General features: G+C 38.4%; 2 protein-coding genes across 7 annotated transcripts in view; one reads left to right on the top strand and one right to left on the bottom strand.

Moving 5' to 3' along the window:
- Positions 1-198: 198 nt before the first annotated feature.
- Positions 199-5,644, bottom strand: stx4 (syntaxin 4). Of its 2 annotated transcripts, none has more exons than XM_077503929.1 (10): positions 5,410-5,644; positions 3,546-3,650; positions 3,344-3,443; positions 3,191-3,265; positions 2,478-2,548; positions 2,280-2,388; positions 2,142-2,215; positions 1,902-2,039; positions 1,096-1,206; positions 199-903 (listed from the first exon to the last, which is right to left on the bottom strand). In XM_077503929.1, exons 1-10 carry the CDS (start codon positions 5,521-5,523, stop codon positions 826-828), a joined length of 975 nt encoding a protein of 324 aa, XP_077360055.1. In that variant the 5' UTR covers positions 5,524-5,644; the 3' UTR covers positions 199-825. The 2 variants fall into 2 exon arrangements, with proteins under 2 accessions (XP_077360055.1, XP_077360056.1); XM_077503930.1 differs by lacking the exon at positions 5,410-5,644 and adding an exon at positions 4,656-4,886.
- Positions 5,316-13,882, top strand: part of LOC144005601 (rho GTPase-activating protein 44-like) — a 33,803-nt gene continuing 25,236 nt past the window's right edge. For 2 of the 5 annotated variants that reach the window (XM_077503922.1, XM_077503924.1), the window contains exon 1: positions 5,316-5,622. In XM_077503922.1, the coding sequence (XP_077360048.1) occupies positions 5,570-5,622 (53 nt within the window). In that variant the 5' untranslated portion in view covers positions 5,316-5,569. The remainder of the gene's footprint in view (positions 5,623-13,882) is intronic. The other 3 variants (XM_077503927.1, XM_077503928.1, XM_077503925.1) reach the window with 2 other exon arrangements.

Below are 13,882 nucleotides of genomic sequence, written 5' to 3' on the forward strand. Positions count from 1 at the left end.
AGAAATTTAGTATATAATTAGCCAATTACTTGATTTAAAATGTCACATAACCATGTGCAGTTTATTTTTAGTATTTACAAAATAATTAAATGGATTAAAAAAGTTAAATATGTATGTCAAATATTGTACTATTTTTTTTTTTCAAGCAAGTATGGAAGTTGACATGTTTCACTTTCCTCTTTAAATGACACAAAACTATAGAAGACATGGCAGCATTTTATTGTAAAACCAAAGTCACAGTAATACAAGTCAATACTTGCTTTTCCCAAATGAAACTTCCGAATTGTTTCATTGCAACTGCAGCTCGAGTTTGACTAAGCAGAGGAAGAAGAAAAACAAAACATTTAGACTGTTTCAGTGCACGATGAGATGTTTCAGAATTTAATGTGCTCTTAGCATCTCACACGTCCCAAGTTCACGTGATAAATACAAAAACTGGTCCGTGATGCTATTAAAATCCGAAGGGGCGGGGCTACAAACATCTGTATTTACACCACATACGGTAATTACACCAAAGCAGTTTGCTCTAAAATGTAAAGTTTGCGTGAACAGCACCATACATTATGTACAATTAGTTGTAAAAGAGAGCCCCCTTTGTCCTATAAAACCAAAAATGTTCCTGAGTACTGATCAATCAGCGCCGCTCAGGCTCCAGTCTGATAGGGGGTTGCGCTTGCTGTAACAGTCCTGCTCTTGATGAATGGGACATTTTTACAGGGACGAGCGACACCGGGAAGGCCGACAACGTGTTAGCGAGGCAAACGCAAGGTGCTGGGGCACGTTCCTCAGTGAGCCGGACCTCGCGCTACAGGCGGCCCGTCTGCGTCAGGAGAAGGTGGCGGCCAGCGAGATGGCGAGGATGATGATGACCACGGCCAAGCAGATTGCGATCCAGATCTTTTTCTGCACCGGGACAAAGAAAATCAGGTGTGGCAAAACAGTGTTTCTAAAGCAAGTTTGTGTTGCTTTTATTATATTTTAAAAATGCTTAATTTTAGTTGTTTTTTTTATATATATATTTTTATTAAAAAAAACAAAACAACTGTAGTATATATGAGAGTAGTGAGGAAAACTACTAAACTACAAAAACGTTACCTTGCGTGCCTTTTGTTGATACGTGACTGCTTTTTCTGTATTCTCCTTAGCCCTTTCCACGTAGTTGGACGACTGATTGATGTTGTGCTCGATCTGGTCCACCATCTCCCCCTACAGGACACAAGAGGTACTGAAATGCTCTCAAACGTTATAAAATGTGATCGGGCTGCCAGATTGTATCGGGGTCGCCTGCAGGTGACGTCACGCTACAGGATTGTCTGGAAATGATCCGTTGTTCAAAATGACTTGACTAAAATGGTAAAAACTTAAATAAACCTAAAAATATAAAAGCATGATACTTTGAGTGAAAAAATAAATAAATAGATTGAAGCGCCTTCACGCTTGCCAGTGACGTCAATACAGCAGCGCTAACGAAGTTAGCTTTGGTTTGTTTTTTTTAGCTGTTCACAAATCATAACAAAAAAAACAGTCTTAATGATAATAAGAACACATTAACAATCTAAACTGACAATATTTGTCACATCTGAGACAAATTATTTTGTGTATTTATCATTTAGTCAATCTATTTTATTATTTTTCAATATTAATATAAATTTTGCATTTATATTCTTAGGTTTATTTACGTTTTTACAAATTTCAGTCCGTACATTTTGTTGTTTAAATTACATCTTTAATATTTTCTTTCCAAGGTTTGACGTCAACCGGGTAATTTCCAGCCAATCATGTAGCGGGACGTGCTCGTCAGGCAGCCTGATCACATCTTACACCGACACCGGCGCGTCACAACTGAGGAAAAAATCAAAAAAAAAAAAAAAACAATAGTGTATTAAAAGCGAATATGCTACCTGAGCCTCCACCTCCATTGCCAAGTATTGAAACATGTCGTGAAGATCTCTGATGCTTCGTTCCAGCTTGAGGATCTCGTCGTGCCGCGACTCGATCTCGTTCAGCGCTTGTTTGGTGGCTTTGGCGTCGCTCAGGATCTGCCCCGCAAATTCAACACAAATACATGCCCAAATATTTTGCGGTTATACGGTTCTGAAAAATAAATCAAAAGCTTGCCGCCGTCATCCTCCTGTACTCACATTTTGCGTGAAAACGTCTGTCTGGCCGCTTTCCAGCATTGAATCCAGCTCCTCGTCTGTCACGCTAGTGCCAGCTAACAAAACAAGAGAACGTCGTTTCGTAAATCATCTTTTGAGCAAGTATGACGTGCGACTCACTGATCTTGAGCTGCCTCTGTATCCTCTCCACGTTGCGGTCTCGGTACTGCGCCTGGATGGTGTTACAGTGGCCCATCAGCTCCACAAACTCCCTGGACAGGACGGCGTGCTGTAGAAAAATTTGATGAGCGCTTAGGTCAAAAAGTCCTTTGGATAGGGGGGGGGGGGGGGGACAAAAAAAATAAATAAAGGGACCACCTGAGTGCGTTGCATGCGAGCGTTGACGGACACATATTTGCCATCGTCGTCTCCTTTTTTGGGCTCGATGCCTGAAAAAAAACAAATTAAGAATATAAAATAACTAAAAATAGATTTCAGTACAATTTCTACTACATTTTAATGGGGGCAATATTTAACTCATTTACTCCCAATAACGTATAAATACGTTTTTTTAATGTAAGTGTCCCAAAGACGTATTTATACGTTTTTTTGTTTTTTATGCTAGAGCATACAGAAGGCTTTGATGCAGCCTCTCAACTGCAAAGAACGGTTGCAGAAATGGTAGTTATTAGACAAACGGCCAGCAGGTGGCAGCAGAGCAAAGGAGATCAACCAGGGCCATGTAGAAAAAAAGCTCAATTACTTACAATTTTAAATAGATTTGTGAAAACTGATGAAACTTAGCTCAGTTCTAATGCTAATTGCTGCAAAACGGAAACAGATAGAAACATACTTTTTTTTTCCTGATGAAAGAAGAGACTTTTATCTTTCTTTTGGTAGGTTCCATGCTTTTATAGCAATTGAACACAATATTCTGTGGGCCTTGCAAAATCGGTCAAAATCCAGTAAAACAGCCGGGAGCGAACGGGATTGCTTCTGTGAAAATGGCTGGGAGTGAATGAGTTAAATATAGTACAGCGATTTTTAATTCACTATATTTGAGAGTAATGCTGTAAACTTGTGACATTTACTTTTCAATTTCTTGTGGATTTGACTGGCCAGCGTCTTGATCTCATCTCGAAGCGTCTGCAGCTCTTTCTTCATCCCTGCAAAGATGACAATGTCACACCCAAGAAGTCTCCATTAGACATATCGTACACAAAAACAAAACAAGCACATCTCACCTTCCTCTGGTAGCGCCACGCCCAGAACTGTCTTCTGCTTGTTCTCAAGGTCGCACACCATTCTCTTCAGGCTGTAAAGACCTTCGTGGATTTCTTGTACCTGCACATGCCAAAAACGACACACTTTATAGTACCAAATTGTCAACCGGTTTCAAAAGCAGTGTGCTAAATCATTCGCAAACTCGTGAAAAGTCGTGTTGACCTTTTTAAAGAAGCTCTCATTGTCCTTTTCCTCCTTGGCTGACGAGCTTCCAGGTTTGATCATCAGAGATTTGCCCTCGTCGTCGTCATCCGAAGCGTCGCCTTTCTGCGCACAGGAACATTTTACAATTTTTTTTTTTTGAGAAAACAGTGGAATTTTCTTCTATTCTAATGGAGAAGGGTTGACTTTTGTGATTTGAGGAATGACCATGGAATTAAATGAACTTCAACTAAGTGAGTAAAGGCACATGTTTATGGATGAATGTTTCTGCAAGAGGGAAAAAAACAAAACATAATACATAAAAAGTAGTAGTTGAGTTATCCCAGTTTGTCAGTTAAAAAAAAATGAAGGAAAAAAAAAACACACACAAAATTTGTGTAATTGGCATGTTTCACCGGTAAGAGAGAGAAAAAAAAAAAAAAAAAAGTGGTATGTCTTCCAGTAAAAAAAAAATGGAAGAAAAAATAGTGACCGTGAAATGTCCGTTTTGCCACAAAAAAAAAAAAAAAAAGTTAAATATGAATATAAAATTTTTGTGATGGAGAACCATCACATTTCACCAGTAAAAAAAAAAAAAAGAGAAAACTATGAAAAGTTAGCTAAAAAAAAATTTAATGTGACACTGAATTGTCCATTTCAGTTAAATGTTTAATTGGAAAAAAAGTTGCAACTTTATTTAATATATATATATATATATATATATATATTCAAAGAAGTTTAATTTTCAGTCTTTTTTTAATGGTTAGAACTTAACTGGGTTAAATGGTACGTAAAATGTTCATTAACAGTAAATATATGTTTCTGCATTTTTTTGTGACATCGAATGTAAACTGTGTCTACTGTCTTGGTTGAAAACCACTGCCGCCCACTCTGCACATCCTCCAGCGGAAGTCGCCGAAAAAACAACGCCCAAAGCGAGCGTGGGGGCAAAGCAAAAGGTCAACTTGTCTAAAAGACATTTTAAACGCATTTGGATTCCGTCCCGTGTTGGAAGTTGTTGCATGGTGAAAGGTGACATTTGCGACCGTTACTCGACAGAGTGCTAAAATGCAAACTAGCATGCTAAAGCTAAACGCTACTGCAGGGCTGTACAGTACTTGTCACACTTACGTTCCCCAGTTCTTTAGTTCGATCCCGCATTTTGGTTGGCTCCTAACCGCGCAGAGTGATGCCGGAGACGCCGTAGCGGTGCGCTGATGTGTGTCGACTTGTCAGCGGGCAGGAATTACGTCAGCGATGAAAAGGTGAAAAGTTTTTAGTTTGGTTGTCATTCAAGAAGTTTACTTGTTGGGCTTGCGGCTCGTCTTCTTCTACGGCTATTGCCTGGGGTCTGAGGCAGACCTTTGACTCTATATTGCCCCAAGCGATGTTGCTGTGTAATTGCTACAGACGAACTAGGTAATGTAACAGTGCATATATTTGAAATAACTGAGCTTTCGCGGGTAAAATGATATAAATAAATACATAAATAAATAAATGGTTCAGTTCAGTTGTCAGACATTTATAGAACATAACAAAACCTAAAAACGTCGATAAACATTACATGTTTTCCAAGAAAACCGAGGTGAAAATGAAAACAAAAACAAATATTTAAAATATATTGGAATAACCGTGAATATGTGAATCCGCGGGTGCCTAACTGCTTTCATTATATTTTTTTAGCAAGACAAAGATGTATTTTATTCGACATTTTGAATGACAGCGCTTGTCGGGTCAACAAAACGTTCGTGTGTTTTGCAGACTACACTTCCCAAGATGCACCGGGCCGCCAGCGTCAAGCGCGGGAGGGAGGGTGAGAGAGAGAAAGCTGTCAGTGGCCGAGCACGGACGCGCAAATTCGGTCGACAAGCACCACCGCGGTCACCTCGGGAGCAGCGAGCGAGGCGGCCCCACGGACACACGCCGGCCGGCCGCCCTCGTCGCCGCCATGAAGGCAGGAGCGGTCGCTCGGCGTGGCTGTATCGGCGGCGGACGTCATCCATGAGACCCCGCGGAGCTCGTGTGGCGCAGAAGACGACGACAAGATGAAGAAGCAGTTCAACCGAATGAGACAGCTCGCCAACCAAACAGTGGGCAGGTAGGAAGGGGAATGGATGGAGTCCGCGCTCGCGTGCACGTAGTGTGATTGATGGCGTGGACGCGCACGCACAGGCGCGGACATGATGTCCGTGGAGTGGTGGGCGCCGCCCCCTTAACACCCCCCCGCCTCCATACCCTTTAGGCACCTGCAATGATGACGGGGGTCTCCGTGGCATGGCTGTCACGTATTGATCTGACAATCACCACTGAGGACTATCTATCTATCTATCTATCTTATCTATCTATCTATCTATCTATCTTATCTATCTATCTAATGATTAGATAATAGATTAGATTCTAATCTATCTTATCTATCTAGGGTTACCCACCAGCTAGCTAGCTAGTAAATAGCTATCTACCCACCTATTTAGCTAGCTAGCTAGCTAGGGTTACAAATTATCTATCTATCTATCTATCTATCTATCTATCGTCATTCAAAAGTAAACATCTGTTTTTGATATTGAAACTAATTAGAGGGTGTACCTAATTAAGTGACCAGTGAGTTATTTGAAATCGTGACGATGACACCATTGGACCTAAAGTGGCATACAGGTTTTTCTTATGGCAGTCGTGTATCATTTTCCACGATAAGTTTTCATGTTGTTCAACATTTCTGCGATTGGATCCTGTTAGACAAAATGTTTTTTTTTTCTTTTTCTTTTGGTGTTTGGTTCCAGAAAAGCTTTTTTAATCCAAGAGTTGAACTGGGTGTCCAAGTATTTAGCGGCCGTACCGGTTAAACACGGTGACACGTCATGCTTGATGAGAGGAGATGTGATTAATCCTGCTTAAATCCACAAAGTATGCAAACACTTTACATTTCTTGGTGAGCGCAGTTTCTTCTTCCTTTTTATTTTGTCCTTCTAAGGCTAACGGACATGGCTATTGGCTTCAATATGAAGAACGTAGACTACGGTGTTGCGAACTCTCCAAGTACGTTAAAATGTGAGTCTCTATATAACTTGGAATGGTTGTGTAGTTGTAAAGTATCTTGGAATATTTTCCTAGACAAGTATCCAACCGTAGCATCCTTGGTTTAAGCTAGCTGACGTAAAAATGTAAAACTGGCCTCTTCTTTGTTTAGTGGTTTTCCTCTTTGTCACCTACTTTACCGCCACCTGCAGGACTGGAGCGGAACATTATCGACCGTCACCTGTGTTCTCATTTGCAACGGTTTTCAACGTTTATTTCCTTTTTTTTTTTCCCAGGGAATAATGTACTTGACTGTTTGGCCTTGGCGGAGGGCTGCTTGTTAGCGCTCGCGTCCACCACACAGTGAGAAAGTGGGTCGACTTGTCGCCTCTCATCGAGCGACGTGTTTGTTCGAACGTGAGCTGGGACCGCCGGCCTGCAGACAGAGGCCGTGAAAAAAAAAAAAAAAAAAAGATATTAGTGAGACGTAGAAGCTCATCATCCTCACGTTTGGTCTTTACATAGATGGGTGGAACATGTCCAGCCTCACACAACAAATTAGCACTTTTATAAGATCATCAACCAGTTTTTTGTTCCCCCCGAATGGCATCGCTCCCATCCAGATGTGGGTCGCCAGAGGTTCAGACGCAGTTCAGCTCATCGCCGAAACAGCAAGCGTGCAGCGTTAATCCCGCCTAAACTGTGCGACTGAGCGGCAAAGTGTAAAGCCAAAGCGCGGAGGATGAGCGGGCGGATGACGCGTCCTCTTCTACTTCATTCACGGTTTCCACGGCGACGACGCAAGGTATAAGCTCAAAATAGTCATTTGTGGGTTTAATATGAATCCCAAGATCAACTTGGACCTCGTAAACAAATGGAGTATAATGCTGCGTGTCTGCGATTCCATAAGAAAATGAAGGTGATAGATGCAATAAGAGTAAAAATTGTTGGACTGGTTTTTATGTCCCACGTTCAACCCGCAGGCGATATAAAATGGAGAAATTGTTTGTGTTGCATTTGAAAGTCATTAGCGGCTGTCAGCTCCTCTGAGCGAAGACGCGACTCGAAATGACTTTTTCTTTAATGGCTTCATTCTTTTTGCTAATTTATTTTTTTTATGCTATTCCTCACATTGCAACCTCCTAAATTGAGTCTCAGCTTCGGCTTTCCTCTGTTAGTTTTTACGCTTCCTTACACGACTTTCTAAAAATGTCATGTTTGCATGTTGGGTTCATGACAAAAACATTTCAGACTCAGTTCAAGTCGTGACTTCTTTGGCTTTATTTGGCTTGGCGACAGTAGCGCGAGGAGGAGGAGGAGCGGGTTATTATGGGATGCTCCCCGCGTGCAGCAGCATCCCTCGGACGGCGTCCCGGCCTTCAGTGGCAAACTTTAATCTACTCACTGGTTGTAATCACGACATCAGTAAAACAACCTTTTTTTCATTTGCTATCCCTTGCTTTTATTTTATTCTTTGTTCAGACTGATTGTGGATGATCCTTGTACAATATATACATCATTTGTCAAAGTGTGGAGTCCCTCATGGTACTGTGAACAGTCCACTGCATATTTAAAAACTTACCTTGAGATTCTTGAGGAGGCGAGTTTTTTGAGTGATGAGCCAAACAAGCTTTGTGACTAGTAACTGGATTATTACTTTACTATTGAAGTTATTTATAATATGCTATTTACATTACATGTGACTTTTCAGGAGACCACAGAAACGTTGGGTTGAAACGTTGTATCAGCAAAGAGAGCAAGCCATTTTCAACAATTTAATAATTTGTAAGACTGACCAATAGTATTGATTTTTTGGGGGGGGGGGAAAAAACAGAATTTGCTAAATTGTGACATAGCAATTAGAAAAAAATGTATTTAAGTAATTATGCACATTAAATATTATTTTTCAATGACTATAAAACTCTACATAAAATTTGTATGTGCATGTAAAATATTTGAAATGTTTTATTTTAATAAAATAATCAGACTTATTCTTTAATTCAATAATATTTGACATTATCTAGATGCATCTAGTAGGGCTGTAACAATATCCAAACATCACGATGCGATATTCTCACGATATGAAGGTCACGATACGATAATTAGCACGATATTGTGGGGGGGGTTGGCGATATTTAAAAAAGATCACAATATTATAAAAAAAAAAAAAAAAAGCACAATATTTTGCTTTTGTACATAACAGCAATGCATATAAACCAGCTACAATCTCTAATAACAATATTGAGGCACTTATTTGCTAATGCAAGCACACATTGATCGCTTCACAAGCAAATTAGATTCCCCTTCATCTGACAATTAGCATAGATTTTAAACATAGAAGGTCAAAACATCCCTAATGAAAATTAAATTGCACTAATAAACTAGCCACTAGAGGGTGCTAGAACTGCACAAATGTAAATCAACCTGACATTTTTTTTAAACAGATGAGTTCCTTTTAAATATTGTGAACATGACGACGACGATAATGTGGCAGTTTTAATATCACAATATAACGATATTGCCCTTATCGTTGCATCCCTAGCATCTAGTAACACATTTAAAAACTACATGAACAAAACATAAGTGGAAAAAAAAACAGTTTTTAATTAACCGATTGAAGGGGGGGGGAAAAAACGGAAAAAAATTAAAGGAACGATCCAGCCAGGATTTTTTAATTTTTTTTTAAATCATAAAAATTATATTCGCTTGTATTTGTTTTGGAGAAATCAGTAAATAACTAATTTCAAAACGGCCCTTAAAAATCAGTATTATAGACATGACGCCCCTGCTCATTACTATGTTCTCTTACTGTGTTTGTCACACTGTTTGTCCTCCGCGTGCAATCCCATCACGGGCGTCCCCATGAAGCACACAACCTTCATGAGTCGTGTGTATCTTACAAACATGACAAGCGCTGCACGTCCAGAAAGTTTGTTTATTGTCACGCATGGTCTATTCGGTGACGAGTTTGAGGCGTTTTCGTTCTTGCCAAAAAAAAGCTGGAGAGCGTTGACCGTGCGTCTGATGCAGCTGTGGTGGAACACGCCTATGTTGCCGCGGCGACCGGGGCCTGAGGTGACGTTAGCCGCCCAGCTGTAGAGAGAGCTGAGAGAACAGACAGGACAGGAAGTGACATCACAGGTGGGGTGCGGCACTTGCTTGATGAGAGCCAGGACCGCTTCTGGAACGTTCCATTTCATTCCGGAATGTTGAAAACTGATGCGTCTTTTAATTTGGAGATGTTGAAACAATCAGAGCAGCGTTTACAGAGTGACACGCGGGCGCCATGCAACGGTTCCCCGAATGACCTCATTCACGCGTTTCCATGGCAACGGTTGTGGCCTCTTGTAACCATGGCAATGGTCATCACGGTGATTCCCCGTTTCCACGTGTTGTCACTATGACCTATTTGACTTGAATGTTGGAATACTATGACCCAAATATAAATCTAACAAAATAACTTTGAAAGGCAAAATGTCTTAAATCCCACAATTTTTTTTTATTGTGACATTATTCATTTGTACAAAAACATTGCATTCATGCCATAAATTATTTATTTTCTTGTAATGCAAAATATGACTTAAACCTGTAATTCAAATGTTTATTACAAAAATCCAATTCAAATACAAAATTTATTTCACTCTTAAAAAAAAAATAAAAAAATTAAAGGGGACAGAAAAAAGTAAAACTTGTATCTTCCCCTGATCAGCACAAAATAATAATCATCACAAAGTAAATGACAGCAAGCGGCATTTATTATATTATTGATTTATTATAAATCACATTTATAATACAAAATTGTATGTGCATGTAAAATATTTAAAATATTTTGTTTTAATAAAATAATCATACTTATTTTTTAATTCAAATACAATTAAATAATTATGTATTACAATAAATTCAAATAATTAAGTAATTATGTATTACAATAAATTCAAATATTAATAAAATAACCAATGCTACATAATGTTCAACATTATCTAAATACATCTATCAACACATTTAAAGACTTAGCTACATGAATAAAACATAAGTGAAAAAAAATTACATTTATAATAAATAAAATATGACAATAATCCCATAATATTTAGATTTATTTTATTATAAGAAATATATTTTTCTTGTACGAATATGACTTTATTTTAAAGAATAATCTTACTTTAATCGCATAATATTGTGATTTTTTTTTAAATGTTGAAATTGTAACTTTACATAACAATGACTATATTTCCCATAATAATTTATGGGTCTTATTTTGATTAAAAAAATCCCATTAATTTAGTTCTAATACTTATAAAAGATGCTTTATTCTGTAATTTATTATTATTTAAACAACAAAATACCCCCATAACAAAAAAGTGACTTTAATTCCATATTATCATGAATGTTCTTATGATGTCACAACTGTATAATCATTCATTTACATTACATGACCTGTCAAACGTAAATCCCGGAATGCCGGCTTGCGTGAGTCAGGTGATGAGTCAGCGCTCAGCGGACTTTCCCACCGGCCGCCTCGTTCCTTCCCGAGCAGAGACCGATGAGTGCGTCTCAGGATGTTCCGTCTGGGAGCAACAGTGGACGTGGATGTTATTTATGTCCCTCGCTAAACATTCAAGAGGGACAATAATATTTACTGCCATGGATTCATGCCTCTGCACTTTCATAGGCCAACTGCGTGAAAGTAGAGCGATGTGCTCATCTTCCAATTAATTCCAGAGACATCTCTTGTGTTGTCTCGTTTGCGCGTAGCTACATCCATGTAGCAGCTGCGGCACATCCCGAGGCGTCATCTTGTGGATGTTGCCGGCTGTATGTTTCTCCTCAGAAGGCCTTCGGCGTCCCTCTGGACTTGACGCCTGATGGAAGCACAGCTGACATTTTCAAAAAGACTGTACAAAAAGTCGCCGCTGAAGGATTACATTTTCTCCCTACTGAATCCAAACTGGCATCTCTCAGTGGTGCTTGAAGGAGCTAGCATGCTAAGATGCTAACATGATTGTAGTGAAAGGGAAGTAACTAAGTACATTTATTTTTCTGGCAGCTTTTCCATTTACTTTCTACATTTGAAAACAGAATTTAATCCGTTCAGTGACTGCTTTTGCGAACCAAAATATTTGCCAACTGAGGTCATGTTCCTCATTCAAATGAATGGAAATGAAATTAATCCATTCGTGCTCAAGAAAAATGCTATATTTAGCATATTCTTAACTGTATTAACTCATTCACTCCCAGACATTTTCACAGAAGTAGTCCCGTTTGCTCCCGGCTGTTTTACTGGATTTTGACTGATTTTGCAAGGCCCACAGAATATTGTGTTCTATTGCAATAAAGGCATGGAACCTACCAAAAGAAAGATTAAAGTCTCAAAAAAAAAAGTTTCTATCTGTTTCCGTTTTGCAACAATTAGCATTAGAAGAGAGCTAAGTTTCATCAGTTTTCACAAATTTAAAATTCTAAGTAATTTAGCTATTTTTCTAGAGGGCCCTGGTTTATCTCCTTTGCTCTGATGCCAGCTGCTGCAATTTCTGCAACCGTTCTTTGCAGTTGAGAGCCTTCTGTATGCTCTAGCATAAAACAAAACAAAACAAAAAAAACATATAAATACGTCTTTGGGACACAACATTAAAAAACAAACAAACGTATTTACACGTTATTGGGAGCAAATGAGTTAAAAAATAAATACTGTATAATAAAGAAAATAGAAATAAGTGAGAACACACTGCTCTTTATGAATATTTGTGTCAGGTTTACCTGTTTGACATCTATTAAGACTTAGACTTAGACTTGACTTTATTGATCCCTTTGGGGTGGCTCCCTCTGGGAAATTTACATGTCCAGCAGCAATGAGAACAGATAATAAAATAGAAAATAATTCAATCAATCAATAAATAAGGGTATTACACCAGAGATTGAATTAATAATAATAATAATAATAAGAAAAATAAAATAAAAATTCAATCAATCAATAAATAAGGTTATTACACCGGAGATTTAATTAAATAAATTAAAGTACAGTAAAGTGCCATATTTGTGAAGTGAAGCACGACACAAAAAGGAGAGAAGACACTCAGTTCAAGCCTCGTGAGGAGAGAGGAGAGGAACTGGCTGATACAATTCACTACTGCACTCTCTGAAGATTCCTCTCCTCACCCTCTCTATTTTATTTGGTTTCTACGCAGCCACGCCGCTAGTTACAATGGTGTTCCAACCTTAAAAAAATGCAAATGCTAGCCAGTAAAAGTCTTCATCTTTCTGGGAACTGCGTTGTATTGTGTGTTGTGTTAGGCATTTTGGATAGCGGTCTCCAAAGTAAACAATAATGTAAACAACACTGTGTCTAAACCTTAAAGCAAGCTAACCGTATCCCCGTGCTTTTTGTAAATTAGTAATTCTATTCTATTCTATTCTATTCAGTCTTTCATAAGTTTTAGCCAAGCAAACTGGCGACTTAAGTCTGATTCGAGTCGAGTCCCCCGTCCCGTTCCTGCTAACATCGAGGAACGAGGAATGTGGGTCGCAACGAGGAGGAGAAGGCCTTGCGGGGAGCGCCATAAATATCTACCTGCTTTAAATGGTGCCCGCTGCTTTATTGGGAGCTCGCTGTAACGGGTCCACGTGGACCCAGAGGAGCTGAGATGAGCCCGAGGCGGCTTGACGCTTTGAAAAACGCACAAGATCCTCCTCTCTCTTTATTTCATCAAACATGCGGAGCTGCCTTGAGACAAAGAAAGTGAGGGAGAGAGCGAGAGCATCCTTAGAGATGTTGTTGAAAGGTGCTGTGAGCTTGCAACACACGTGCTTGATGAGGTAAAAGCAGTTGAGCATCAGTATGCGTCGCCACTCAAGTATTTAAAATAGGGGTTGGGCCAACTCGTTTGTTGATGAAATGAATATTTGTGATTAATATTTATAATTGCTTTAATGATAGCAATTAACTTTTTATTTACATATTTAGCAAAATAATTTTTTAAATTTTGTTGAATGGTTTATTTTATCGATGCAGATTTTTTTAATTTATTTTTGTTTTTGATTTATTTCACAATTTTTCAATTTACCATTTATTTATTAATATAAAGCAATAAATGATTATTTACAATTAATTATTTTTCATAACATAAATGTTGAAGTAGAATAGTTTAATACAATAATATTTATAATATAATAATATTCATGTTTTTTTGTGTTTAATCATTATTTCCAACTATTATTATAACTATGTTGGGCTAAAACGAAAATGTATGATAGTAAAAAATGATTCTAAATTAAATTAGTATTTGTAATTGCTTTAATGACAGCAATTCACTTTTTTTCACGAGTAAATAAATACAGATTTAGATTTATGC

This window comes from Festucalex cinctus, chromosome 17, assembly GCF_051991245.1.
Source record: "Festucalex cinctus isolate MCC-2025b chromosome 17, RoL_Fcin_1.0, whole genome shotgun sequence".
NCBI classification, from domain to species: domain Eukaryota; kingdom Metazoa; phylum Chordata; class Actinopteri; order Syngnathiformes; family Syngnathidae; genus Festucalex; species Festucalex cinctus.

Bases quoted from the DNA above. Each gene is read 5' to 3' on its own strand.
- stx4 (XM_077503929.1), bottom strand. From the start codon at position 5,523: ATGACGTCCGCCGCCGATACAGCCACGCCGAGCGACCGCTCCTGCCTT. The intron at 3,444-3,545 runs GTCAACACGACT...TGGCATGTGCAG, and splicing joins ATGAGAGCTTCTTTAAAAAG to GTACAAGAAATCCACGAAGG. The intron at 3,266-3,343 runs GTGAGATGTGCT...TCATCTTTGCAG, and splicing joins CGTGGCGCTACCAGAGGAAG to GGATGAAGAAAGAGCTGCAG.